Below are 27,290 nucleotides of genomic sequence, written 5' to 3'. Positions count from 1 at the left end.
TCATCTCTTTGTCACTCTGATGTCTCCTTGCACCAGCATGTACCTTATTAACACATAAGCACTGACTCTTTGTACTGCTTCTCCATCTCCCAGTCTAAGCTCTTCAGTATACGGACTACAAGAGGCTGATACCACGTCAAATTCAGACACTTGCACTGCTGTAATAATGAGTATTGATTTGCATAAATTGTGTCTTTTGTTGCTGCCTGAAGTCCGGCTATAGAAATTAATCTACCAGTATGTCACGATCTGGGATCAGGCTCGGAGTCCAGTAGCTGAAGCAGCAGGCAACTTCGTTGTATAACAGGCCGGGTTTGGTACACAAGCAGACGGTAGTAGTGTAGGAGCAGGCAGAAGCGTAGTCAGCGAACAAGCCGAGGTCAGCAGTCAAATGTATCAGGTACGAAGCAAAAGATGATGAGAGTAGTCGGTAAATCAGCAGCCAAAGGTCGGTACACGGGTAGCAGTATGAGCGGATTGTATCACAGAGGGAGCAGGAAGCAAGATATTGGCAGGAGCACAATAATCTGGCAAACAGGAAGTGCAGAGGCGTGGCTTAAATAGGAAGTTCAAGGGAGGAGCAAGGAGTTCAGCAGAAACTAGGTTTACCTGAGGATTACATATGAGATCAGACAAGGAGCTATCCAAGGTTCTAAGGTGGCTCAGCAGGTAGAACTACTGCCAACTACAGCAGAGGCCCTGGGTTCAGATCCGGATCCAGTTCCTGGGTTCAGATCCAGTTGCTGGGTTCAGATCCTGACACAGTATGTTCTTTGTGGGAGAATGGTGGAAGAGAAAAGACTCTGACGGACACAAGAGGGGGAGAGCAAACAAACTCAACGAAGGACCAGCTCTGCTCACCATGTTGCCCCAAAGATGAGAGAAAACCCAAATCTGACACCCAGAGAAGCCAATATGAGCCATTTTGTAAGAAGAAAATGGTTGAAAGGCTCCGAAAGAATAACAAAAGCGGAGCCGCATTCCCCTCCTCAGTCTGCCCATCAGTCATGGCTTTCTCTGGGAAATATCGCTCAATAAATGTTTATGTAGAGATAACGTTACCCATCATTTATGAAATGTAAATTTCACATGCAAACTAAGAATAGGCCGACGATTCCGTATATTAAAAAACAAGAATGGGCAAACTTCCTGGGCCCCACGACCTGCGCTGCTGGTAGGATTATAGGAGAGATATACATTATGAGCAACCTCAGGACCAACGCAGCGCGCTCACCCAACTGGACCAGCCATAGCGTGGGAAGTGGGCTCCTGTGCACCGTGTGTCTGCTCTTCTCAGATTGACGGCTAGAAATGCAATAGCCGAGTTATACAAGACGAATGTCTAAATAGACGCTGGTGGGAAGCAATAAATGTCCGATGAGTGTTTAGTTAGCGCAGAGTGGAAAGATATGGAGGGCTGTACGCGCCAAGTCGTCCATGGACGAAGACCCAAGGTTCGCAGGATTCTTGGTGTAGGGGATTCTTTTCAGTTAGAGCGGTTAGGGTCTGGAACTCGCTGCCACAATCAGTAGTTTCAGCTGAGAGTGTTGAATCATTCAAAAAGCATTTGGACAATTTCCTCAGAGACCGGAACATACAGGGGCACAGGTACCCTTAAAAACAAGATCACACAGGTACCTATACACACGCATAAACATGCAGAATCACATACATACACGCAATAGGTTGAACTTGATGGACCTGTGTCTTTATTCGACCTCAAATGCTATGTAACTATGCAATCAAATTTGATGTGACTGGCCTGAACAACCTGCATGAATATTCATTTTCTATCAATATTTGTCTTCGGAACCGACGCCGCCAAATATCACCAACGGTATTTTCAGCCCTGGCAGGGAAAAGGCATAACACCCCAAGCCAGCCAATGTGTGATATAAAACACGCAGCCGGCCTCCAAAAGACGCGTTGGCAGCATAATCATTTCTGGCTGCTTTCGAAACAAAGAAGGAGCAATAATTAAAACACATTTGTTTTCGTCGATGATGCTGCGACAACTGAATGAACAAACCTTACCGAAGAGCAACATGAAATGAGTTCTCTAGAACCGACAGGACAAAATATCACCAATTATTTCAACCCTGCAGTGTGGCTTGCATCCAATACTACGCTAGGGGAGTGATCACCTGCCTTGGGGATAGCTGGCCGAAGGGGTGTTACCTGTGAAGGTCCCTCCGTTACTTCTTACATGCCACGGGAGTGAAATCCCTGAGGGGGCGGGAGACTAGTACGGAGTTCACCCAGAATCTGTTATCAGCATGGTTCCAGGAGCATGGGATGGAAGTTTGACTCAGTATTGTACATCGGCTCGTTTAGACCCCGGTCACATTGAGCGATTTATCGCGCGGTAATTCCCCGCGATATTGCGGCAAATTACCGCGCGATATCGCGCTCCAATGCAATCCAATGGGGCAAAGGGTCCTGCTGTCGCGGGTCGTGTGTCGTAAAAAAAACAAAAAACAATTATTTCAACCCTGGCACGGACGATGCATAGAATAAAACAAAACACCGAATGCAGCCAATGCGTGACACAAAACACCTACAGGCTTCATATATGTGGATGAGGTTTGGATGATAAGTAGACGTGCTGACAGCGTGATTAATTCTACCGTCTCAGGGAATTAGCCGGCGGCTATATTAATGATATATGTATGTGATTGATATAAAAGGTTTGATCAAATGTCGTGGTTTTGCGGCTGTCAAAGTTCAAACGGTAAACTCGTCAGCATAGTAAGCGGCTGTATTTCACCGTGTCGGTGAGCCGGATGTAGATAAAACAGAAGGCCATAGAGGAGGGCGAATTACAGAACATCACCCGCGCGTCCCAAATCACAGGAGACGGGGCCGAGCAGAACCTGACACTCCGGACGTGTTCGCTCTTGTGAAACTTTCGGCGAGTTGTGAGAGAATTCTGAGCCGAGACCATACAAAAACCTTTCCCTGTTATATATACTACAATACGGAGTGCGCGTTCTCATGCCCGTACTTTCCCTACATATTCTTTTGATTACTTAACTTTATTTTTTTTAAGGTCTTTCTGTTCTTCTATAGAAAAATAAAACCGTGAGATCCAAGAAATCTAAATCACATATTCTTTTTTTCCTTTGTCCTATTGGGGGAGTTTAAAATTGCCAAAATTGCTCTGGTCCTAAAGTGGTTAAAGGTTTAGAAGAAAAAGTTACTTAAAGGAGAACTATGGGGTAAATGCTTTTCCCCCATAGTTCTCCTCAGGATCACAGGAGGACATATACTAGCGTATACTCACGTGACCCAAAGCTCAGTATACCACGAGCTACAACTCGCAGTATACTGAGAGCACCGCAGCAGGGAACGGATTCCGACATTACTGTGGAGATCCACCCAGCTGCGTGAGTGACAGCTGGCTCTGCCTATCTAGAGGCAGAGCCAGCTGTACCCGCCCCCTCCCTAGTTCGTTCCTCCAGTCAGCGTTGGAGGATCGGTGCGGGGGAATCACTGCAGGGAGACGTGAGGGAAAGTTTGAAACCCGTTCAACGTTGAACATTCTTTGAGTTTTGAGGGACCCGCCATTGTGTGGTCACCGCTTCTTTGACCGCAGCCTCAATTAAAATTTCAGCCTTGAAGGGCGAGTTACCTAGTGGTTGGATGTACGCAGCAAAAACTGTACCTACTGAAACCTTTATAAAGGTTGAACTGCTCCTCTAAAGGCCGGATCATCTCCTCACAACTATCGTCTCACGTCTGCAAATTGTTGAACAACATCTAGAAAACGGAGGACAGTTTGCACTGGTTTCAGGTGATCCGATTTCTCCAAATCCACTTGGCCAAAATTCCAATTGAAGTACAAAAAAAAAAAATGAAGATTACAAGTTGATTTTTTTTTGTGTCCATGTGGCACTGGTTACACGATGACTTAACGACAAAAAGTTTTTTGGGGATGTACAAAGGTCCTGTGTACCGTCATTGTACATAGCTACGTGAAACCGCCAAGTTTAATTGGATTAATCGGTGCAGGGTGGGAATGGGTGCAGACAGTCTCCCAGATCCGAATATGTGAAAGGTTACGCGATGACTCACGGTGCGTAATTGGTGAGACAGTTGGCTGATGAAACTTTATTCGTGGAGACTTGTCGGGAGGCCTCCTGTTAATTCGGCACAAGGCTTCGCTCCAGGAATGAGCAGACGACGCTTTTCCACAGGGGGACGTAGCGTCTACGAGTGCAGCGTGAGCAGAATGAAGTCACGTTTCATGTGGAAGGGTGGACATGAAAAATAGAAGTCAAAACAACTCGTAGCAGCTCATCAGGCTGAGGCGAATTCTACAAGTTCCAGCCCAAGCTTCAGTGTGATCCCATACTAAGAAGCATCCATGCCAAGGCTGACAATCTCTTGGCAAATATAACATCCCTCACCGCCACCACCACCACTTTACAGCTACCAAGTCCCTGGTAGAGAACCGAGTAGTTGAGGAGGCCTCCTTTGCCATTCTTGTCCCACACCCCAGAGAGTGGAGACAGGGAGTGAGAGGACAGAGAGCAACAGCGGTGTAGGGCACTGTGTCTGGGTAAGTCTGCTGGAGCAGGACGGAGTCAGGCAGGCCAGGGCCAACACCGATCGGGCAGCGAAGTACAAAAGCGGCAGGCAGGAGAATAGCCTGGGAGCAGGCAGAGGTCAGGTGCAGGCAGCAGTCAGGCGTCATCAAAGGCGATCCGGGTCAAGGCAACAGAACACTGGAACAGGCAGAAGCTGAAAGACCATCCAGCAATGATCCATAGGACTGGCAGGCTTAAATAGGGCCATCTATTCAGGGAAGCCGCGTCATTTCCTGTGCGCCATGTTAGCGTGTCTGTTGCACACGCGTGTTCATTAGCGCATGTTTCCAGCAAATGCGGAAGACAGGCCTATGCACATGCGCAGAAGCACCGGCACAGCCAGGTATAGTCTTACAAAAGCCTTTAAAAACATTCCCAATTAAAGCTGTATTTAACTTTTCCAAGTCAGCCACCCAGAGTCCTTCCCCAGCACCTCTTTCCAATGTGGAGACTGGTGGATCCAGTGCCACCCTTACTGGTCCCCTCGTTGTGATGCCATCATGGTGATGCAGTTCTTTGAACCCGGAGGTAACCCTGCCAATGAGCAGCCAATGGGGAAGGTCCACATCACACAAGCAGTGACCTGTGCACCCAGCAAAAGATCCTCCCACTCTGCAATCAATGAATAGAGAAGACTCGGGACAAGGCGTACCATGAAAACACGGCGTACCATGAAAACACGATTTAGGTGAGTATTTGGGGGTGTTTCAATTTCAATCATAGTGATGAAAAAATTGAAGGAGCGAGGTGGAAAATTTAGGGAGCGAGGTGGAAAACATGCATTGAAAAAATTTTCCAATAAAAATTTGGTGAAAACAGAAATTTTCAGCCCCATTAAACCTTTATTCCATTTTACGACTTTTGCCAGCAGCCCTCATCTCCACCTCAAACAACCCCCTATAAAGTGTGAGGGGCAAGGGGGATAGCTTGGTCTCTGGGTCAGAAGGGAGTTTTTCTCAATAATTCAGCACTGGCGAGTTCTTGGTAAGTAATTTGGGGAGGGGAGACTGAGGAAATGCTTCCTCTGGCCTGCAGCAGACCGATTAAATGATCTTAGTCCAGGCAAAGTCACTGACTGCAGCTCAAGGACGGACAGCTACTGAATAAAGTTCAAGCTTTTTGTAAAATAAATTGTTGTTGTTTATTGTGATGTTAGGACCTTTTCATGCAGATTTGTAAAGATACTGAAAGGTCCACTTGAAGGATCTGTTCTCATTTTTAACTGCAGACAACTGCAGGGAGAGTCTTCTCAAAAGGCGACAGTTTGACTTCCTGAATGCTGCATGACCTCCCTATGACAAACCCGCCACTGCTATCGAATGTCTGTGAAAATGGTGATTTATGGCTGTTCTCGGTCGCCGGCCCTCGGTGGGTGACCCCGTGTTTGTGATGTGCAGTGTGCGGAATATAGAATGCTTTCATGTCATCTTTCAACACATCATCTCGCACTTTCCTGGACAGGCGTGCACCCGGCTCTATTCTGAGAAGTACACATCACCGCAGAGAAGATTCTGAGGACGCTGGAAATGGGATTCTAAGCAGATGAACTCAGTCTCCAGAATGGGACTGGACAAGACAATGGCCAGCACTGCCCAGAATCCATCAGCTCTGCATCTTCGTGGTTCTTCTCTCTGTCCTCAATGTCTTCCAAGCCGTAGAAAGCAGCAGCAAGGCTAGGTGTCGATGCAGAAGATGAAGCGACCTGGTTTGAGCAGATCTGAGGTCAGAGACTTGCGATTGATAATGAATGGCACCAAAGCGCATCAACGCATGCAACATCTATTACGTCAATGTGCACATTTACAGCCCATTATTGTAACCCAAGTGGGGTGAATGGGCCAGAAGTTGGAGAGGCAGTTGGAAGGTACCTACAGTGCATTAAGGGATGTAGACGGAGCACAACTTGACATAAAACCACCCTGTAACCTGCCCGATCGAATAAAACCACAAGACCCCGGTACAAGAAGTTGAATAATACTTACCTGTCTGGCACGAGGTGACTCCAAAGTCAGGACCCAATAGTGAAGTAGCCACTGGACACAGCACGTAGCAGGGAGGACATGACGTCCAGCACACCGGAAGTATCAGCCACCAGCAGAGCCCATTGTAGACTTAAGACTGGAGAGGGCTAAACTTGTCTTTGAGGGTCCTTATGGTTTAATATTTTTGGACCAATGGCGGTTGCTTCAAAAGAGACTCCAGGACCGGGGGGGGGGTCCTCATTGAGTATTTTCAGCTTGCCATAGTTCGGCTTTTATCAATATGACTACCGCAAACTGAAATCCAGGTCTCCATGGGTTAAAAGGAAACCCACTAAATAGGGAAAGAGGTGCCGCTAATGCTGACCTCATTCTGAAAATGCTAGTCGCCTGAGTCTTATCCTAATCCTCTGGCTTCCAATGCTTCCTTTGTCTCTTAACCGGACCAACTATGCAGATTTTACCGGCCGATGACACAGCGATAAACATCTGCCAGATCTTCTAACCATCACTAGTCTTCTTCTGACAGTATGGGTCTGATTTGCAATGCGTTCGCCCAGCGTATAGCTGAGGGAATGAAGTTTGTAGCACATTACAGCCACTAGATGGAGCTGAGGAGCAGCACAGTGGTGTAGTGGGATGATTCAAGTCCCAGCCAGGTCACTATCTGCAAGGAGTTTGCATGTTCTTCCTAGGCTTGTGTGGGTTTCCTCCGGGCACTCCGTTTTCCTCCCACACTACAAACACATGCTGGGAGGTTAATTGGTCCTGTATGTATGCATGTGCAATTGGGTCCATGTAAAAGTGCTGAGTACATTGTCAGTGCTTTATAAATATACAATAAATTAAATAAAAAAGGAGCGTAGCGCTTTCCTATGCTCTGGAAAATCCTACCAATGGGACACAGACAGTGCAAAATAGAGCCCACCTCATTTCCTAGCTGGGGGGGGGTTAGGATAATCTAACCCCGTGGTTCTTAACTGGTGGGTCGTGACCCAAAAGTGGCTCACAACTGTGTGTTCAGTGGGTCGCCATGTGCCTTCCACTGTGCCAAGTGAGAGGCTCCTCAGCCTTCCCCTAGCACATCACTGTCAGTTCTCATGCCGAGAAGCCATTCAAAATATGCTGCCCAGCGTCAAATGCCAGCTTGAGGTGGGGTGGGGTGAGCTGGGGGTATGGCTGCAAGGGAGCTCCGTCCATGCGTGCATTGCTTACAGCTCTACCGTGTGCCCTGTAGAGGTGCCTGGACCGGAGTGACATCACATTCTGGCTCCCGGAACCTCTACAGGGCTTGAAAGGGAGGTCTACAAGCAACGCACATATGGATAGAGATCCGTCACAGCACAACAACCCACACTGGACTTCTGGTTCTGGTACGGGAGGTGCGTTGCGTAGCCATTGTCCGCCCACAACGGAACATGCGGTACTGCAATGCCGCGTGTTTCAGTGTGGTGCAACTTGGGTTGCGACTTAATGACCAAGGAGAGATGTGGGTGCTGATCTTACACAGGTTGAGAACCACTGATCTAGCCCATTCTTCCCCAGCCTAACTGTCCCCAGCCCACCTCTTTCATTAAAGGAGAACTATGAGGTTAAGGTTTTTCCCCATAGTTCTCCTTAGGGTAACGGGAGGACACAAACTAGCGTCCTTCCGTCACCCTAGGCTCAGTATATGGCGAGCAGTAGCTCCCTATATACTGAGACGCCGCAGCTGAAGCGGATCCCGACAATTGTGCCGGGATCCGCCCAGCTGCGTGACTGACAGCTGGCTCTGCCTATCTAGAGGCAGAGCCAGCTGTACCCGCCCCCTCCCCCGTCCATTCCGCCAGTCAGCGCTGGAGGATCGGAGCGGGGAGGGAGGAATCCAGCCCCCTCCACTGTCACGGCAGAGAGCAGTGACAGGATCGAGAGGTGAGCGAACGCCGGTATGTGTTCGCTCACCTCCCGATCTACTGAGCCGACCTGTGACAGTCTCATTGTCACAGGTCGGCTAGAACTAAGAGATGAGTGAAAAGCACCCCCCCCTCAGTTCTCCTTTAATTGGATTTGGGGACCAGGGAAAGCATAATATAAGCAGATTAAACCTTAACTTTCAGCATAGATTAAACACCATAATGTCAGTTTTGGGTGGACCGGCCCTTTAAAGGTACTTTATCCAGCTATGAGGCAGCAGGGTATCATTTAGAATGAGCCGCATTGTATTCTCAGCTCGGATAAGTACATTGGTGCACAGTTCCGCATCGGTTCAATAAAGTTGTTGAATAACCGAGAGCGACTTTGTGGGCGTCTGCACCGTAATCCTTTAAGCCACTGCAATTTATCGGTGATGAAAAGGAAGGAAATGATCGGCCTGCTGGGAACATGGCTGCTGGACTTGTTGGTATTTATTTTGCCAGCTCTGTCATTCTTCATGTTCACAGCTTACTTCAATTTGTAAGAGCTTTGAAAAAGCCACTTTAATCCTCGTTGCGGTGAGAGGCGGCTCTGAGCAGGTGATCGTTCCTGGCGCTTTCCGAGGCTTTGTTCTCACGGCTTTCATCTTCTGACTCATTAGATCCTTAATAAACTGGACCCCCAAACATAAAAAATAAATGAACGTATATAAGTGGTGCACATCTATGCTTCAATTGTCAGGGGACCGGTCAGTAACTTTACAAGAATGAATCCCAGACATGTCGCAATATACAGCAACATGTTTCAGAAAAGCTCCACCCCTTACTATTAAAAAGCCATCCTTGTGCTCCAATCAGTGACATTGCCTAGGCTGAGATGATTGACTAGGCAGGAGGAAGCATTTTCTCAGCCCCCCCATGATCAGTCTGCTGCAGGCAGGAGGAAGCATTTCCTCAGCCCCCCCCCCCCCATGATCAGTCTGCTGCAGGCAGGAGAAAGCATTTCCTCAGTTTCCATTCCCCCAAAAACCAGACTGCAACACTGTGATTTGCTACAAAGTTACAAGTTGAGAGGCTGCAGGAGACTGATAGCCCCCCTATGTGAATGTATGTTACTGGTAACAGGTCCTCCATTGGGAGACATTAGGGGCTTGTAAGATCCCCAATGTCACCTTTTGCATCCCACTGAAGATGAATAACTACAATTTTTGCTCAATCAGCTTCTTTCCCAGTGCCTGTGGCCGTGGAATGACAGTTCTGAAACCGGAAGTCATCAATCAGCGGCGCTTTCATGTTCATTCAGCGGGGAGGAGATCAGCGAACGAATGTCCTCTTTTCTCTCCCCCAAAATCAGCCATGGTTGTCCCCGGTTCACAGGAGGGGCAGCAGACCCCGAGAAACATGGCTGGGGAAAGAGAGCAGAAATCGCTTCTACATAAAAGCAGCCAGGAGTGTGGCTACAGCTCCCTGCTGCCTCAGCCTTATGTATTAAGTCCGTGGAAGTGAAAGGGTTAATTTCAAAGGCTAATGTCATCATGTAAAATATCTGTTTCAGCTATGCCAGAGCGAAAAAATGTCCTCTCAAGTGCCGGGAATCCTGTGGTCTGCCTCAGCAAACTCTCACATGTGCTTCTGGGTATGACTGCAGCCTGCTGTGACATGATTCTGTGCTGTACAACTTCTCACTCCAAGAGACAGCAATGGCAGTGTGGAGAACTGGTCTTCACAGTCCCACGGTCCCTAGTCCACCCCATTGTGGTTCAGGGGTGTTGCGTATTAGACATGCGTTACCAATGAACATGATGAAAGCGTATAAAGATGCAGATTCTTTTTGTAACGCAAAACAGACACAAAACACATTTTGGACAATATGTACTTTGAAGAAAATACCTCCTACGTATGCCAATTCTACATTTCATTGACAGGTGTTTCCCCCTTTATGTACCTTCCCATTCACAGACATGTAGGTGAAAAGTTCTCCTGACTATTGATATGTGTAAGACGAATGGAACGTACAGAGGCAGCACGCCAACAGGTGTATCTCTTCACATGAAGAATACATTCAACTCAGAATTGGCTGCAACCGGTTTCCCGTCATTGAGTGGAATCTGGTCAGCAGAAGTTCCACTCTGAAAAGCGACACCTGGCTGCCTTTGTACTGTCCATCGCATACCTACCATGAACCGCCAGAGGGGTCTGCATGTATCCTTCTCCCACCAGAAACCAACAGAGGGGTCCGCACATATCTTACTCCCACAAGGAAGCAACAGAGGGGTCCACAGGTATCTTACACCCACCAGACACGGCTGGAGGGGTCCACACATATCTTACCCCTACCAAGAACCACCAGTGGGGTCCATACACATCTTACTCCCACCAGACACCACCGGAGGGGTCCACACATTTCTTACTCCTGCCAGGAACCATCAGAGGGGTCCACACATATCTAACTCCTAACAGAAAGTGCTAGAGGGGTCCACACATAGCTTACTCCTACCAAGAACCACCAGAAGGGTCCATACACATCTTACTTCTACCAGGAACCACCAGAGGGGTCCACACATATCTTACTGCCACCAGGAACCACCAGAGGGGTCCTTACATATCTCAGTCCTACCAGGAATCAGCATAGGTGTTGTAAGACCATGCCTAACGGCAGAGTTACGACTGCGCATGCGCATAGGCCTGTTCACCACATTTGCTGGAAGCAGCGGCTACTGCGCATGCGCAAACGGCAGCTACTGCGCATGCGCAAACGGCACATGGCGCACAGGAAGTGACTTGCTCTGTCTGGGAATGATCCTATTTAAGCTGGCCCAACTCCCAGGATCTTTGCTGAGTGGTCTTTCAGCTTTAGTGTGTGTTTCCTGTATCTTGCCTGTTGCCTTATCACCATCGACCAGACTCCTTGACCTTGCCTGATTGCCGCCTGCCTCCGACTTCTGCTTGTCCCTGGATTCTCCTTTGCCTTCTCCTTTTGTACCTTGCTGCCCGATTGTTGCTGACCCTGGCTTGCCTGACTCCGCTCTGCTCCAGCCGCATCAGCACCTGCTTCCTGCCTCACTGAAGACGGGCCTCAAGGACCTGCCCAGGCCCAGTGTCCTGCATCGTCCGGCACCGGTGCTGCCCGCAGTTTCCCCACCTCCTGTCTCCACATTCAGGAGTGTGGAACTCGGGCTGCAAAGGAGGCCTCCTCACAACTCGGCTCCCCACCAGGTACGTGATAGGTGTCCACATGTATTTTACTCCCAGCAGGAACCACTAGAAGGGTCCACACATCATACTCCAACCAGGAACTTCCAGAGGGGTCCTCACATATCTAACTGCCACCATCACAAATGTAACAACGTATGGGTGGGGACAAAACATTAAAAAAAAATGCTATTTGCCATAAACATTATTAATTTTTAACTCTCATTGGCTCTCCAAGCTGAAAATAAAAAAAATACAACAAGACAATTGTGTTTCTTTTCCTTTTTTGGAGGTCCATGGAAATTGCATTAGACATGATGAGGTCAGTGGTCTTTAGATCGCTGGAGCAATTGGGAGAAGAGGCTGCGAGGACCGGTATAGCAGCTCGGATGGAGCGCGGATCAGGTAAGTTAATCTGCCCCTAGAAATCAATGAGCACTTAACCCTTGCAGTGCAGAGCTAGCCCTACTGCAAGGGTAGGTTTGCCCAGAGATGGGATTTAGGCGTAGAGTCGCCCTTATGAAATCTGAGAAGACGGTTTCTTTTCTCATACATAACTTTTTCATCTGATGAAATAAGGAATTCCACTGAGCTACTGTTGGGGAGGATGGGTTCATCCATTTGATGCCATGAAGATTGTTTCTCTCAGGAATATTCCAGAGCAATATGGCCAACACTCTTCATCTAGTATACCAACCTGAGAAATGCCGGGTTTACAGGGAAGGGGTAGAGTGGCTAACATGGTGACCACCTGCTTCCAAACTCAGAAATCACTGGACGTCACTGAATGAGATACATAAAGTCCACCTGAGATTGAGTACACCGTATGTAGTTGGGAGTAGCCATAAGTCCCATTTTATGTAAGCAGCCAGGGGATGATATTCAATTGAGTCAGTTTTTTATTAATCACTGGTGACACCAGCCTATGTGATCAGATGTCATGCCATCCTTCCATGGACATAGTTGACATTGGGGTTTGCCATTTGGTCATATGTGATCAGGTGTCATACCATCCTTCCATGGACATAGTTGACATTGGGGTTTGCCATTTGGTCATATGTGATCAGGGGTCATACCATCCTTTCATAGACATAGTTGGCATTTGGTCATATGTGATCAGGTGTCATACGATCTTGCCATAGACATAGTTGGCATTGGGATTTGCCATTTGGTCATATGTCATCAGGTGTCATACCATCCTTCTATAGACATAGTTGGCATTGGGATTTGCCATTTGGTCATATGTGATCAGGTGTTACACCATCCTTCCTTAGACAGTTGGCATTGGGGTTTGACTGCCATTTGGTCATATGTGATCAGGGGTCATACCATCCTTCCATAGACATAGTTGGCATTGGGATTTGCCATTTGGTCATATGTGATTAGGTGTCATACCATCCTTCCATAGACATAATTGGAATTGGGGTTTGCCATTTGGTCATATGTGATCAGGTGTCATACCATCCTTCCATAGACATAGTTGGCATTGGGGTCTGCCATTTGGTCATATGTGATCAGGTGTCATACCATCCTTCCATAGATATAGTTGGCATTGGGGTCTGCCATTTGGTCATATGTTTGACATTTGGTCTCACCAGCCAGTGGTGGTTTTACCCAACTTTGGGCTTAATAAGTATTTTTAGAGGACATGCACTTTTACAATTACATTTTTATTACTGCTCATCCTAGAGAAGCTTGCCACCTCCGACCCCTCGCCCCTTACCAATGGCGGGTCAGCTTTGGTCATCTACGTGTTTATACTGTACAGTTCAATGCTGCCATTCATGAATAGACAGCGGAGGAACTTTGCTCCGGAGGGGGGAGCTGATGTCACCCCTCAGATCTAAGCTGCCATCAAGGGGAATGTCATGCCCGAAAAGTCAAATCTCACAGCGGAACAAAGAGGGTAGTGTGCAAGATGGCCGACCGCAACACGTAAGACAATTAGCGGATGCTCTGGATGAATAAGTCGCCATTTACCAGGCACTGCATTCTATTTTCTGCATGATATGCGGTACCCCATAAACATTATGAACCATATGCTGCGCTGTGCGCATGCTCATTCGTGAATGCTGTGTAAGAGGGAAAAGTGTACCAGTCATAACTACACTCGTGGGGCTGAATAGGCTTGTTGTCTACACTCCACTGAGGTAGACATGCTATGTGACTACGTGAGCAGTCTTTCTCAACAAGGCCTCTCCAATCTCTGGCTTTGCCAGGGGCGCCTTCAAATTTTCTCTAAAGGGGGGACTCTGATAGGAAGGGGGGAGGCTTCTGATGTAAAGGAGGGCATCTGATATTTAAGGGAGGGCCTCTGATGTAAAGGGGGAACCTCTGGTGTATAGAGGGGGGGACTCTGATGTATATGGTGGTGGCTTCTGATGTGAAGGGGTGACTTTGATGTGAAGGGGGCTCCTAAAGTGAAGAGGGAGGCTTCTAGTGTGAAAAGAGGGCTCTTATGTGAAAGGGGCACTTTGATTTCAAGGGGGGCTTCTGATGTGAAGAAGGGGACTCAGATATGAAGGGGGTCCTGATGTGAAGGGGGGATGCTGATGTAAAGGGGGGGGCTCTAATGTATAGGGGGGACTCTGATGTGAAGGAGGCTTCTGATGTGAAGGGGGGGCTCTGGTGTGAAGGGGGTCCTGATGTGAAGGGGGCTTCTGATGTGAAAGAGGTGACGCTGATGTAAAGGTGGACACCTGATGGAAAAGGGGGGCTCTAATGTATAGGGGGTGATTCTGAAGTGAAATAGGCTTCTGAGGTGAAGGGGGGGCTCAGATGGGAAGGGGGAAACTCCACGTCACCATTTTTTTGTCTAATGTCCCTTAAAATACATACCAGACCCTTATCTAGGTATGGTATTGGGGAGGGATTTTGCACACCTTTAAAGGTGCCATGACTGAAAAAGTTTGAGATGCAGCTTACAAGTCCTTATATGTGGTGGCTTCATGAGTTTTCTTTTATCTTGTTTGTTTGTCACCTGGTGACCCTGCCAGTAAAACACTTGCTGTCCCAGGGTGACAACGCTAACTTGCCGTTCTTTATCTATGGAGGAGCACCGTTGTCAATCTAAGCTGTCTTTCCGATTTGGACTACAAACAACTCCCCCCTATCCTCATCTCCGTAACATAGGAGGGAGGAGGATGTATAGTTTACAGATGATAACTGGGAAAGCTGATAACATTGTCTGAGAATTCAGTTCAGTGCGCAGGAATCTACAAGTAGTATTGGATCTGATCAGCTGTACTTGCAGAAAATGCCGTGCCCGTTCTTCTGTCGTAAAGCTGGGTCGATTATTCGGCTGGGCCAGGCCAGGATTACTCTGCAAATGCCATTTATTGGAGGAAAGTACAGTATTTGCCGGCGTATAAGACGGGTTTTGAGACCTTAAAACATCCCCCGAAAATCGGGGGTCGTCTTATACGCCGGGTACATACAGAAGGATGCGGTATACTGTATGTAGCTTCGGCTAAATACAGTATACCGCGCTGAGCCAATCACGGCAGGCTTTGTATTAATGAATGCAGGCTTTGTATTCATTACTTACAAAACCTGCCGTGATTGGCTCAGCGGAAGACGGAGGACACAGCGGGGATCGCGGACAAGGTAAGAGACTGTAATCCCCATTGTGGCTCGGGGGTTACTGCTTATGGTACTGAAAATTAACCCCCGAGCCACACTCGGGAATACCGCTATGGAGGTTAGTGGGCGCATTTAAACATTATTTTGGTCTATACTTGTCTTATACAACGAGTATAGCCCAAAACCTATATTTCAACACAAAAAGTAGGGGGGTCGTCTTATACACCGGCAAATACGGTATTTTATGACACTCACTCAGATGAGACGGATGATACACTTGCCTTGGCAGACCTCACATCCTACGTCCCCGGAGCACGCAGTTCAGCGCCATAGTGTTTGGGTATTATACCTGCTCGGGATTCTTCTGATGACGCGGGTGGCGGAGTGCAGCTCTCAGTATATATTTCTGTACAGTGTGTTTAAACGGAACATTCTACCCGACATAACAGAACGCACTGCAGTAAACAAGAGCGCAGCGCAGAGTGTGGCCGTCTGCTGTGGCTGATGAATATACACTTGGCTCGAAGATGATTAAAGTGGGACTCTACGGATGCGTATTATTCATGTGTCCGTGGTTGTATCCTGCCAGAATCTCTGCACTGTTACTATAGTTACCCCTCAAATCACCATTGAAATGCAGTTTTATAGTCATTTTAAAAACAAGCATCGTAAGCACCTGGATTTAGCTTGGTATCAGCCTCTTGTGGCCCCTTCAACAGCAGAGCTGTGAGAAGGGGAGCAAGAAGCAGCACAATGAGCCAATCAGTGGTGCTGAAGTGCATTGGGCATGCTGATAGAAAACCCACAGCAGGGTGACGGAGAGGAGCTGCTTCTCCTCTCACCATCCAGTCACAGGCTGGGGAAGGGACAACGGTTCCACCAGACAGGAAGTGAGGGAAAATCTCTAACAGACAGTATTAGAAAGATTCAAAGCATCTTATACGGTTTTATATTTTGAGTCACATTCTATGGGGCACTATACCAATGGCGGAGCAAAATTTCCCACTGAGGCCAACAATGGGCCACTATTCATTCTACAGACATGAACGATGGCACACTATTCCTTCTTACTGATACCAAAGATGGGACATTATTTCTTCCTCTACCATCCACAGACACTAGGAACATTTTTACTGCTCCTGCGCCCCTACCCTGAGGGATTGTTTACCCTCACTGACGCTGGTGCATTTTCTACTCCTACAGGCCACAGTCCGGACCACCTAAGGGCCCTTTATTTAGAAAGTTTGAGGGTCCCTGCAAAAAATAGTTAAAAAAACACTCATGTAGCTGCGGAATTTACCCAGAAATTGGAACACTGATAGCTACAGAAGCAGCACCGCCATGCTGTGACCGCCGTCTTCTGACCAGCAAACACATGGAGGGGGTGCTGGCAATTCTGTTTCTGCAATATGAACTGTCAGTTTTCCTTCACACGAGCAGCGGCACAAAAGCATCACTGCTCATTGTTCAGCAGAGGAAAATGTTCTCCAATTCATTTAATCTGTCATGTGAATCCAATTAAATCCATCTCTGGCAATTACTCACAGAGTCTCCTTTCACCTCTCCTGAGTCACAGCTACAACGCCGTGTCAACAAAGTGTCACAACATTGCAGCCGCGCAATGTAACGTGACAGAGACTGAAAGGGAATATATTTCCTTCTATCAAAAGAGGATTCAGCAGGGGAAGCGTGATTCAAAGGTTTTGTGTAATTCAGGTTGAGGTTGTCTGCGATTTACATTCTGTTCAGGATTCCTATTACAGCTAAAGCTTTAACATTTAGGATTAAGTAAGCTAAAGAATGCTGATGGCTGGAAAACTACAACCACCAGCAGGTCCCTCCGGCCAAAAGCAAGTGTAATACAGCCATGGCAAACAAGATTTAGTTCTCTGCACCTGAGCAATGGGGCACTATTCCTCCCACTGACTCCAATGGCAGGACACTATTCCTCCCACTGACACCAATGATGGGGCACTATTCCCCCCACTGACACCAATGATGGGGCACTATTCCTCCCACTGACTCCACTGATGGGGCTCTATTCCTCCCACTGACACCAATGATGGGGCACTATTCCTCCCACTGACACCAATGATGGGGCACTATTCCTCCCACTGACACCAATGATGGGGCACTATTCCCCCCACTGACACCAATGGCGGGACACTATTCCTCCTACTGACTCCAATGATGGGGCACTATTCCCCCACTGACACCAATGATGTGGCACTATTCCTCCCACTGATACCAATGATGGGGCACTATTCCTCCCACTGACACCAATGATGGGGCACTATTCCCCCCACTGACACCAATGATGGGGCACTATTCCCCCCACTGACACCAATGATGGGGCACTATTCCCCCCACTGACACCAATGATGGGGCACTATTCCCCCCACTGACACCAATGATGGGGCACTATTCCCCCCACTGACACCAATGATGGGGCACTATTCCCCCCACTGACACCAATGATGGGGCACTATTCCCCCCACTGACACCAATGATGGGGCACTATTCCCCCCACTGATGCCAACGATGTGGCACTATTCCTCCCACTTATGCCAACGATATGGCACTATTCCTCCCACTGACACCAATGATGGGGCATTATTCCTCCCACTGACACCAATGATGGGGCTCTATTCCTCCCACTGACACCAATGATGGGGCACAATTCCCCCCACTGACACCAATGATGGGGCACTATTCCTCCACTGACACCAATGATGGGAACCTATTCCTCCCACTGATACCAATGATGGGGCACTATTCCTCCCACTGATACCAATGATGGGGCACTATTCCTTCCACTGACACCAATGATGGGGCACTATTCCTTCCACTGACACCAATGATGGGGCACTATTCCTCCCACTGATGCCAACGATGTGGCACTATTCCTCCCACTGATGCCAACGATATGGCACTATTCCTCCCACTGACACCAATGATGGGGCATTATTCCTCCCACTGACACCAATGATGGGGCTCTATTCCTCCCACTGACACCAATGATGGGGCACTATTCCCCCCACTGACACCAATGATGGGACACTATTCCTCCCACTGATACCAATGACGGGGACTATTCCTTCCATTGACACCAATGATGGGGCACTATTCCTCCCACCGATACCAATTATGGGGCACTATGCCTCCCACTGACAGCAATGATGTGGCACTAAGGGACCTTATTCACCTCGTCTATCTAACATCAGTAGGTGAACGTTCCCCTGCACAGAGGGAACTCCGTTTCTATTTCAGGGGAGCCCATAGTTCTGCGGCTCCTTGCTTTGAGACATGGTTGTCACTCACATTCAAAGTGGTCCATGATCATGTGATCAGCATGTCAGTAATGACATGTTGATCACATGTCTTTGTTTATAAACAAAATCATGTCAGTTAGAGCTGCAACAGTGTTTCTTTTAGGCTGGATGTGCACCCAGAAAGAAATACTTTTCTCAAAGCGGACTTTCCACTAATAGACAAGATCTGCTTATAACACAATGACCCCCATCTACAATTGTATCATTATTGAAATAGAAGAAGAAGAAGAAAAATACTTTTTGTCAATTTTTCAGCTTATAAGAAATCTCTGCAGGGAATGTGTAAAAATGGCACAGGAAGGCAATTTGTTCATCATATGAACCAGTTCATACGTACGCTACTAAATTGCGTCTGGTCATCTAAGCTTCAACGACCTCTTGTTCCAAAACGGTTATTCTAGAGGCATGTTTAAAACTTTAGCCTACTCCACACAAACAGTCAGGTATCATTAAGGAAGGGTGGGGCTATTAAGTTCGGCATATACCTTTCTAAAATAGGAATAAGGGTCCAAACATACCCGACCTAAGACTAAGCCACCCCCCCCTCCCGGTTTTGAACAGGCACACAGAGGAGGGTCTTCTGGCTAACAAAACATCATAGCAGGCAGAGTGCGGCATCTGCTTTAAGGCAGCACTTAAAATAACGGACAGGTCCACTTTACAAAGACCAGACTTCTTCCTTACATGCTCCATAATAAAATATACACTTAGAAATACAAACAATAAAAAACAAACGTTGTCCTATGAATATGTGACAGCCGGCAGTTCAATATCTTCATCACCTAGAGAACATTTTCCAGACCATGCAAATTAATACATCATCCCCAGGTTATCCATCACAGTGTCTAGTCTGTGCACCGACTGCCTTGTACCTGCAGCCAAGAGGTCAGCAACATGGAGCTTAAAATAAATTTCTACCCTCTCCTTGTATTCCTTTCTCCATGGCCCGTGCCTCTTTCTTCCCTTCTTCTCTCTGGTCTATGCCTCTTCATCCCTCTTTCTCTGGCTTGTCCTGTTCTCTTTCCCTATGATCCATGGCCCCCTTTCTCCCTTCTATGGCCTATGCCTCCCTGTCTCTTTCCCTGGACTATGTCTCTCTGCCCTCCTCCTTGACCTCTCTTCCCTGGCCATGCATTCCAGTTTTTGACAGTATTAGCAATCAAAGCCATCAGTTGATCACTCTCCTACATCTATGAACACCTTCACTCTTGCCTATTGTCATTTACGTATTTATGATAATATTTTGTTGTACTTCTCTATAGCTGGTGATATTCTGCATTGCGCTGTATAGAGGACTACAAGTCCCAGCAATAATACATTATACAGCGCAATGCAGAATACCACCAGCTGTAGAAGAATACAACAAATTCCAGCAATAGTACATTATAAAGTGGTACAATGCTAAATACCACCAGCTATAGAGGACTACAAAACAGCAATAGTACATTATTCAGCGCAATGCAGAATGCCGCCACCTATAGAGGACTACAAAACCCAGCAATAATACATTATTCAGCGCAATGCAGAATGCCGCCAGCTATAATGTACTATTGCTGGGATTTGTTGTATTCCTCTATAGCTGGCGGTATTCTGCATTGTGCTGTATAATGTGCTTTTGCTGGGTTTTGTAGTCCTCTATAGCCGTTGCCATTCTGCATGCATTTCGGCATATACCTTTCTAAAATAGGAATAAGGGTCCAAACATACCCGACCTAAGACTAAGCCACCCCCCCCTCCCGGTTTTGAACAGGCACACAGAGGAGGGTCTTCTGGCTAACAAAACATCATAGCAGGCAGAGTGCGGCATCTGCTTTAAGGCAGCACTTAAAATAACGGACAGGTCCACTTTACAAAGACCAGACTTCTTCCTTACATGCTCCATAATAAAATATACACTTAGAAATACAAACAATAAAAAACAAACGTTGTCCTATGAATATGTGACAGCCGGCAGTTCAATATCTTCATCACCTAGAGAACATTTTCCAGACCATGCAAATTAATACATCATCCCCAGGTTATCCATCACAGTGTCTAGTCTGTGCACCGACTGCCTTGTACCTGCAGCCAAGAGGTCAGCAACATGGAGCTTAAAATACATTTCTACCCTCTCCTTGTATTCCTTTCTCCATGGCCCGTGCCTCTTTCTTCCCTTCTTCTCTCTGGTCTATGCCTCTTCATCCCTCTTTCTCTGGCTTGTCCTGTTCTCTTTCCCTATGATCCATGGCCCCCTTTCTCCCTTCTATGGCCTATGCCTCCCTGTCTCTTTCCCTGGACTATGTCTCTCTGCCCTCCTCCTTGACCTCTCTTCCCTGGCCATGCATTCCAGTTTTTGACAGTATTAGCAATCAAAGCCATCAGTTGATCACTCTCCTACATCTATGAACACCTTCACTCTTGCCTATTGTCATTTACGTATTTATGATAACACCACCAGACTACTGCAAGCCAAGCTTGAGATGATCACACCCCACTGATCATTTCCTCCCATCTACCTTTGTAGTATCTCACTCTTTCTTTTCCTTTGTCTTTCTTTTATTTCCTCCAAACGCAGGATCCCTGTTCTGCATGAAGAACATCAGTCTCATCGCATGTCCGGCAATGAAACACGCGGCCACAAGATCATCGTTCAGTATAGCCAAAGATGCCATGTAGCAAACATTGGATATGGTTAGTGGCAGCTCACAGCATGTCCCGCTCACATTATTAGTCAAACAGCAGAAAAGCGTCAATCAACAATGTGGTAAAACCTCATCCACCTACTTATCAGCGATGGCTCTGGAGCGCCCCCCGGCTCCTTGGACTCTTTCTGGGTTCTGTCCGCCACAATGTGCGATGGGGCCACTGAGGGAAGGGTCGGGATCCCAGTTTTTCTCTCTCTCCGTCCTGTTCAACAAGGAAATCTTTCCCTCAGTAATTCAGTAACCAGGCTGAGAGGCAGCGTAAGAAAGCAAGCGGAGGAAGAGTGCCGGCGTAGCTTGAGAGAGAGAGCGAGAGAGGTGCGTAGCGGTTCCTCGGCCTATGTTATGTATTAAACCCTGTCCTTACTGTCACATGCCACAACTTACAACAACAAGTCTTATTCTGACTACTCTGTTGTTTCAAGCACCCTGTGTGATATATATGCTGCGATAGTGTACCAATAAAAGACTGTGAGGCCTATTTACAAAGAGAGTTGGCGCTAATGATTTTTATTTGTTAAATTTTCATTGTTATGCCTGTTTTTTCCTCTGATTTATAAAGTTTGGCAAAGCTTGAAAGTTTCAATATTATTTGAAGTGTAAAACAAATAATGAAAAGCAGGAAGTAGTGCATTATATCACCAAGAGTTTGTGGACACCTGACCATGACCTTTAATATGGAGTTGGCCTCTTTTTGGGGCTATACGATCCTCTGCTCTTCCAAAAAGGCTTTCCACAACATTTGGAGGAATTTGTGACCATTCGTGAGGTCAGGTTCTCATGCTGGATGAGTAGACCTGGCTCATAACCGCTGTTTCAACTGATCCCATAGGTGTTCAGTAGGGTTGAGGTCAGGGCTCTGTGCAGGACACTCGAGTTCCTCCACACCAAGCTGGTCACACCGTGTCTTTATGGAGTTGGCCTTGTACACAGGAGACAGTCATGGTGGAACTGAAAAGGGTCTTCACCAAACTGTGACCACAAGGCTGGATGTCTTTGTATGCTGTAGCATTAATAGTACCCTTCACTGGTAACACCTGAATTCCATCACTGGGAAGGTTGACTACCCAATTCTGGCCACATAGCGTATTTTAATATCAGATTAGTGTCCCTTAGTCTAAGTGTGATGGTCAGGTGCCCTCAAACTTTTAGTGGCATAGCGGTAGTGCAAAGGAAAAGCTCCTAGATTTGAAAATTCCCATGAAAAAACGGAAAAACAAAACAATCTGATAACCTTGGATTGCTATAAATAGACCCCAAAATTTGGCAGTCATTTTGAATATGGAAAGCTGATATATTGAGCTGATATATTCACAATGACACAAAATACCTTTCATCAGTTGTAGCCTATGATTGGAAATTTGCATTGTGTAGAACAGAATTTTACCGGAAAGAAACAAAAGAAATGGAAAGGGGAAAAAAAAGTGGCACCAAATTACATCAACCATATCCACAAATTGTATTCCATGATTGTTCCGTAACAGTATAAGTCTAAGTGACCTGCTTATAGGTTTACCCACCCCATGCCTTCAAGGCCACTGCAGTCCAGTTTATTATCACGTCAGTTGGGTAAATTGATGTCCAGAGAATGCTGCCTGCTACAATTTAACCTGTCTAGACAGGAGGCTACCACTCTACTACCGTGTTTCCCCGAAAATAAGACACGTTCTTATATTTTTTTTGGCTCAAAAAAACACACTAGGTCCTATTTTCAAGGTAGGTCTTATTGTTTTTGTTAAAGAAGAACTATGGGTTAGGGCTTTTCCCCATAGTCCTCCTAAGGGTAACGGGAGGACACAAACTACGTCCTCCTGTCACCCAAAGCTCAGTAAACCGCGAGCTACAGTTCGCGGTATACTGAGACGTCACAGCCGGAACGGATCCAGACAATTCAGTCTGGATCCACCCAGCTGCGTGAGTGACAGCTGGCTCTGCCTATCTGGAAGCAGAGCCAGCTGTACCCGCCCCCTCCCCCGTCCGTTCCGCCAGTCAGCGCTGGAGGATCAGACAGGGGAGGTGGGGAATCCCTGCAGGGAGCCGTGAGTGACAGCCATGGCTCTCTGCAGAGATAGATCGAGAAGTGAGCGAGCGCCGGTATGTGTTCGCTCACTTCCCGATCTACTGAGCCGACCTGCGTCAGTTTCATTGTCACAGGTCGGCTCAGATTATAAGGCTGAGTGAAAATCACTCGCCTCATAATTCTCCTTTAATGTACAACAATCCAAAGTTAATGCAAATCCAGATCCCAATTAAATAATCCAAAATGGCAAAGTTACGAATAGGGTGATCAGGGCAATCAGGGGTGCCGTACCTTTGCAAGAGCAATTTGGTAACCAGAATGAGCGAAGCGCGCTTTCGCTATCGATTCCTCACAGGCGGGGCGCATTTGGTATCACTCCGCCTGTGACAGGAGCCGGCGCTATAGAGGAGTCATCGGCTTATGCGGCTCGGCTCCCTCCGCTGCCACCTGACTTCGTTGGCACCGCTGATTCTCTCCCGTGGCTCTTCAAGTTCCCCCTTATGACACCACCGGCCCTGGGAATGGTCACAACTAGGTCTTATTTCCGGGGTAGGTCTTATATTTTATCAATTCCCAAAAATAGTACTAGGTCTTATTTTCGGGGAAACGCGGTAGTCACTTGTGTGTGTGGGGCCATTGCTTTGATGATTTGTGTTCCTTGCACTTGCTGCAAAAGAATATACTTGTTTTGCCTGATGAAGGGGATCCTGTGTGAACCCGAAACGTCGCACTAAGTGTGATATGCTACCTTTTTGCATGTACGTCAATAAATAGACGTATTATGTCTGCTATCGGAGTGCCGGTGGCCATATTCTTTTGCATCACTGTGACGGTGGCCATCCGTCGACTACCGAGCACCCATGTTATTCTAATGTATATGCAGTCAGGAGTGCGATGGGTACATGGACTGTAATCTCTTTGCACCTGCTGGGCTCATACACCAATGACCCAATTTAACGGCATGCGTATATCCATTAAATTGGGTCATTGGTGTATGAGCCCAGCAGGTGCAAAGAGATTACAGTCCATGTACCCATCGCCCTCCTGACCGCATATGAGGCGTATATCCAGCTCAAAACTGTATAAAGAGGATTTATCAGTTGCTTCCTTCCAAACAATATTCTTTGCAACTGCTTACAAACAGGGGAGGAATGGGCTGGGGGTAGGAAGGCATTTGCCCTCTGCGTCAGCGCTTGGTTTAGTTTGTGGTAAAACGACCATGCTCCATTTAGCATCAGCCACAGGTAGCTGACGCTACAATGAGTAGATACTTACACGAATGCGTCCGACATATGAATCCTCGGTTCAATATTCAAACGGAACACATGGCACTCCTGACCGAATGGAAACCCTTTGGAGCTGGGTGGGTGCAAAGAGGGTTTGGCTCACTTGTTGCTTGCCTGAGGACGGAACTACGTGGTTTTCCGAAACGTCGCTTGACAATGTGACACGATGAGAGGTCAACAAACACTGACTGAAAATTAATCTGGAGTGCGAGTGACCTTTTCTACATTCAACATATGAATCCTGAGACCTGCCAGGAGCCCACTACAGGGGAGGATATGTACACTTTACTTTAGGAAACCGTGTTCTTTATACATCCCAATAAACACTTATCTACTTAACCTCAAGATGATACATGCCTATATCAGATAAACCTCAAGATCATACATTCCTATGTCAGATGAACCTCAAGATGATAAATTCCTTATGTCAGATGAACCTCAAGATGATAAATTCCTTATGTCAGATGAACCTCAGGATCATACATTCCTATAATCAGATAAACCTCAAGGACCACCGTTATCCCAGCTGATCTCCATTTCTGCCGCAGATGGTGTTCTTCAACCAGAACTGACTATTTATTATCTAAAAACATGAAAAAAAAAAACATTTTTCATCAACTCATAAAAGGCTTATGGTCATCTCAGAACCATTGAATCTTGGCCTATTCAATTCACAACTTCCCCAATACAAATATACTCGTATTACCTCATCCGAATATTGGAATTGACCAAAAAACCCAAAACACAAACCAGATCTAAGCCCCAGCAACAGTTAGATCTAGAATAGAGATATTCGGCCTGTAACGATGGTCATATTCACTGCAATTTTCAGGCAATTTTAACCAATAAATTGGGTTCTTTATTGGTTTTCAAAGCTGGTTGAGATTTCTCGAAAACTGCGGCATTAAGCTGGCCATGGGCACGCCAATTTTCAACCACTTTCAAGCACCTGGGAACAGTCAACACAAACGCAAGTAATCACTAGAACCTATGCGACCTACCACCCACAAGTTAGATTGGCCGCCTAAATTTGACTGGACGAGAAGTCAAAACTTGGCGAGACATTGACATCTTCAATACAGTTTATTGAACGATTGATCTGAATTGGAATCAGATTGGGACAAAAATTGAGGCAATTTCATTGAAAGTGATCAGATTGCTCTACCATATTAGATGAGGGCCGTTCCGCTCCCATCTCACTGAGGTCGATCAAAACCCCAATGTTATGTCTTTCACTGCTTTGTAATTTTAATCAAAAATGGAACTGAAAGTTTGGTCGCCCAATCAAATCAGCTTTAGGGCAGGTTCACACCATTTTCCGGACCAGATCTGGTGCGAACCTGCCCGCAGTTCCAGTGCATTTCAGACAGTAGCGTAACAATCGCCATAGCGACCCAGACTGCCGCTATGGGGCACGGGCACAGGGGGGCCCGGCCAGGGCATCCCTTTGATGCCGTGTGGGCCGCTATGGCATATCGGGGTGCTGGCTGTCACTGACACAGCTCAGCAGCGGCTGTGAGGGGGATCATTCCCCTAGCAGGCGCTGCGGAGCTGTGTCAGTGACAGCCAGCAGCTGCGACAGAAGAGGCCGGCGTTCGCAGTGAAGGAGGAGGCGGGGGCCCGCCTAAGAGCAACCCCGCCTCCTCTTACATCACTGGCCAGCGACCTAAGAGCAGGTGGGGCCAGTGATGTAAGAGGAGGTGGTGCCCGTTGATAGAAGAGGAGGTGGGGCCTGTTGATAGAAGAGGAGGCGGGGCCCGGCGACCACGGAGGCGGACAGCGCTGACAAGTAAGAGGCGTGCAGCCCATCTGAGACCCTGCAGAGCCCACTATAGAGAGTCTATGGTGGGCTCTGCAGGGTCACTCTCAGGTGGGCTGTTTGGTATATCAGGTGGGCTCTGCAAGTGGCATAACTAGCAATCACGGGGGCCCCATACAAAATTTTGCTATTTGGCCCTGTGATTTGTAGTTACGCCCCTGATTCCAGAACAGACAAAATGAGACAAGCGGTATTTTTCTGGTTTGGAACGGACTGCGCTGGTGTGAACAGAGGCCAGAAATAGCATAGGGATACATTAGGATGCATTTTGGGTCCGGAAACAACCTGGTCTGGTCTGGAGATGATCTGCATGTGGTGTGAATGGGCCCTTAGTCTGGTCTCTGGAGGCTTGAGAGACATCAATCCCAGCCCCTTTCCTAAACGTTTTCCTTCCAGCTGATTCAAATTGTTCCTCTATGGCTTCTTGTTTTTGCCAAAATGACAATGTAAAAAACATGGTGAAGCAATTTTATCTCCCGGCATCAAGATGTGAATCGCGTTGGGCTGCGCGCAGGCACGAAGGGTGTTCAACAGAATCGTGAATGATGTTCCTTACAAATGATCTTTCATGCAAAACTTCCTACCGCAAACAGTTATGAGTATCTCTGCCAAAGATGATTGGAAGCCGAAAAAATACACACGCGACTGTGCAAGATAATTTTGAACTGCTGCTTCCAGTTAGAGGAAATGACTAGTGGCAGCAAGTCAAACGCAACTGGACTCGTCCAAGTGACCTATTCAGGGCATCTAATGAGGGGGGAATTCCCCGGCATTTAAAGAGGACCTGTACTGGGCAAGCTGTGCTCAAAACCAGCACTCGGAGAGAGAAAGACCCATCACTAGCATTGCCTGGCGGCTCCTCCAGCTAATCTTGTCCCCATTACAGACTTTCCATGCGCTGTTCTGTCACGGTATGCA

The 27,290-nt window shown here is 47.2% G+C and overlaps 1 protein-coding gene across 4 annotated transcripts in view; it reads right to left on the bottom strand.

Moving 5' to 3' along the window:
• Positions 1-27,290, bottom strand: part of ST3GAL3 (ST3 beta-galactoside alpha-2,3-sialyltransferase 3) — a 239,790-nt gene that overhangs the window by 123,353 nt on the left and 89,147 nt on the right. For 3 of the 4 annotated variants that reach the window (XM_018558973.1, XM_018558971.1, XM_018558974.1), the window contains one exon: positions 21,330-21,452. The exons of the other annotated variant lie outside the window; for it this stretch is intronic. In XM_018558973.1, the coding sequence (XP_018414475.1) occupies positions 21,330-21,452 (123 nt within the window). The remainder of the gene's footprint in view (positions 1-21,329; positions 21,453-27,290) is intronic. 4 annotated transcript variants of the gene reach the window in all.

Source organism: Nanorana parkeri, unplaced genomic scaffold (assembly GCF_000935625.1).
Source record: "Nanorana parkeri isolate BGI_ZX_2015 unplaced genomic scaffold, ASM93562v1 scaffold371, whole genome shotgun sequence".
NCBI classification, from domain to species: domain Eukaryota; kingdom Metazoa; phylum Chordata; class Amphibia; order Anura; family Dicroglossidae; genus Nanorana; species Nanorana parkeri.
Note: the sequence above shows the minus strand (reverse complement) of the source record. Positions and strands in the feature narration are given on the sequence as shown.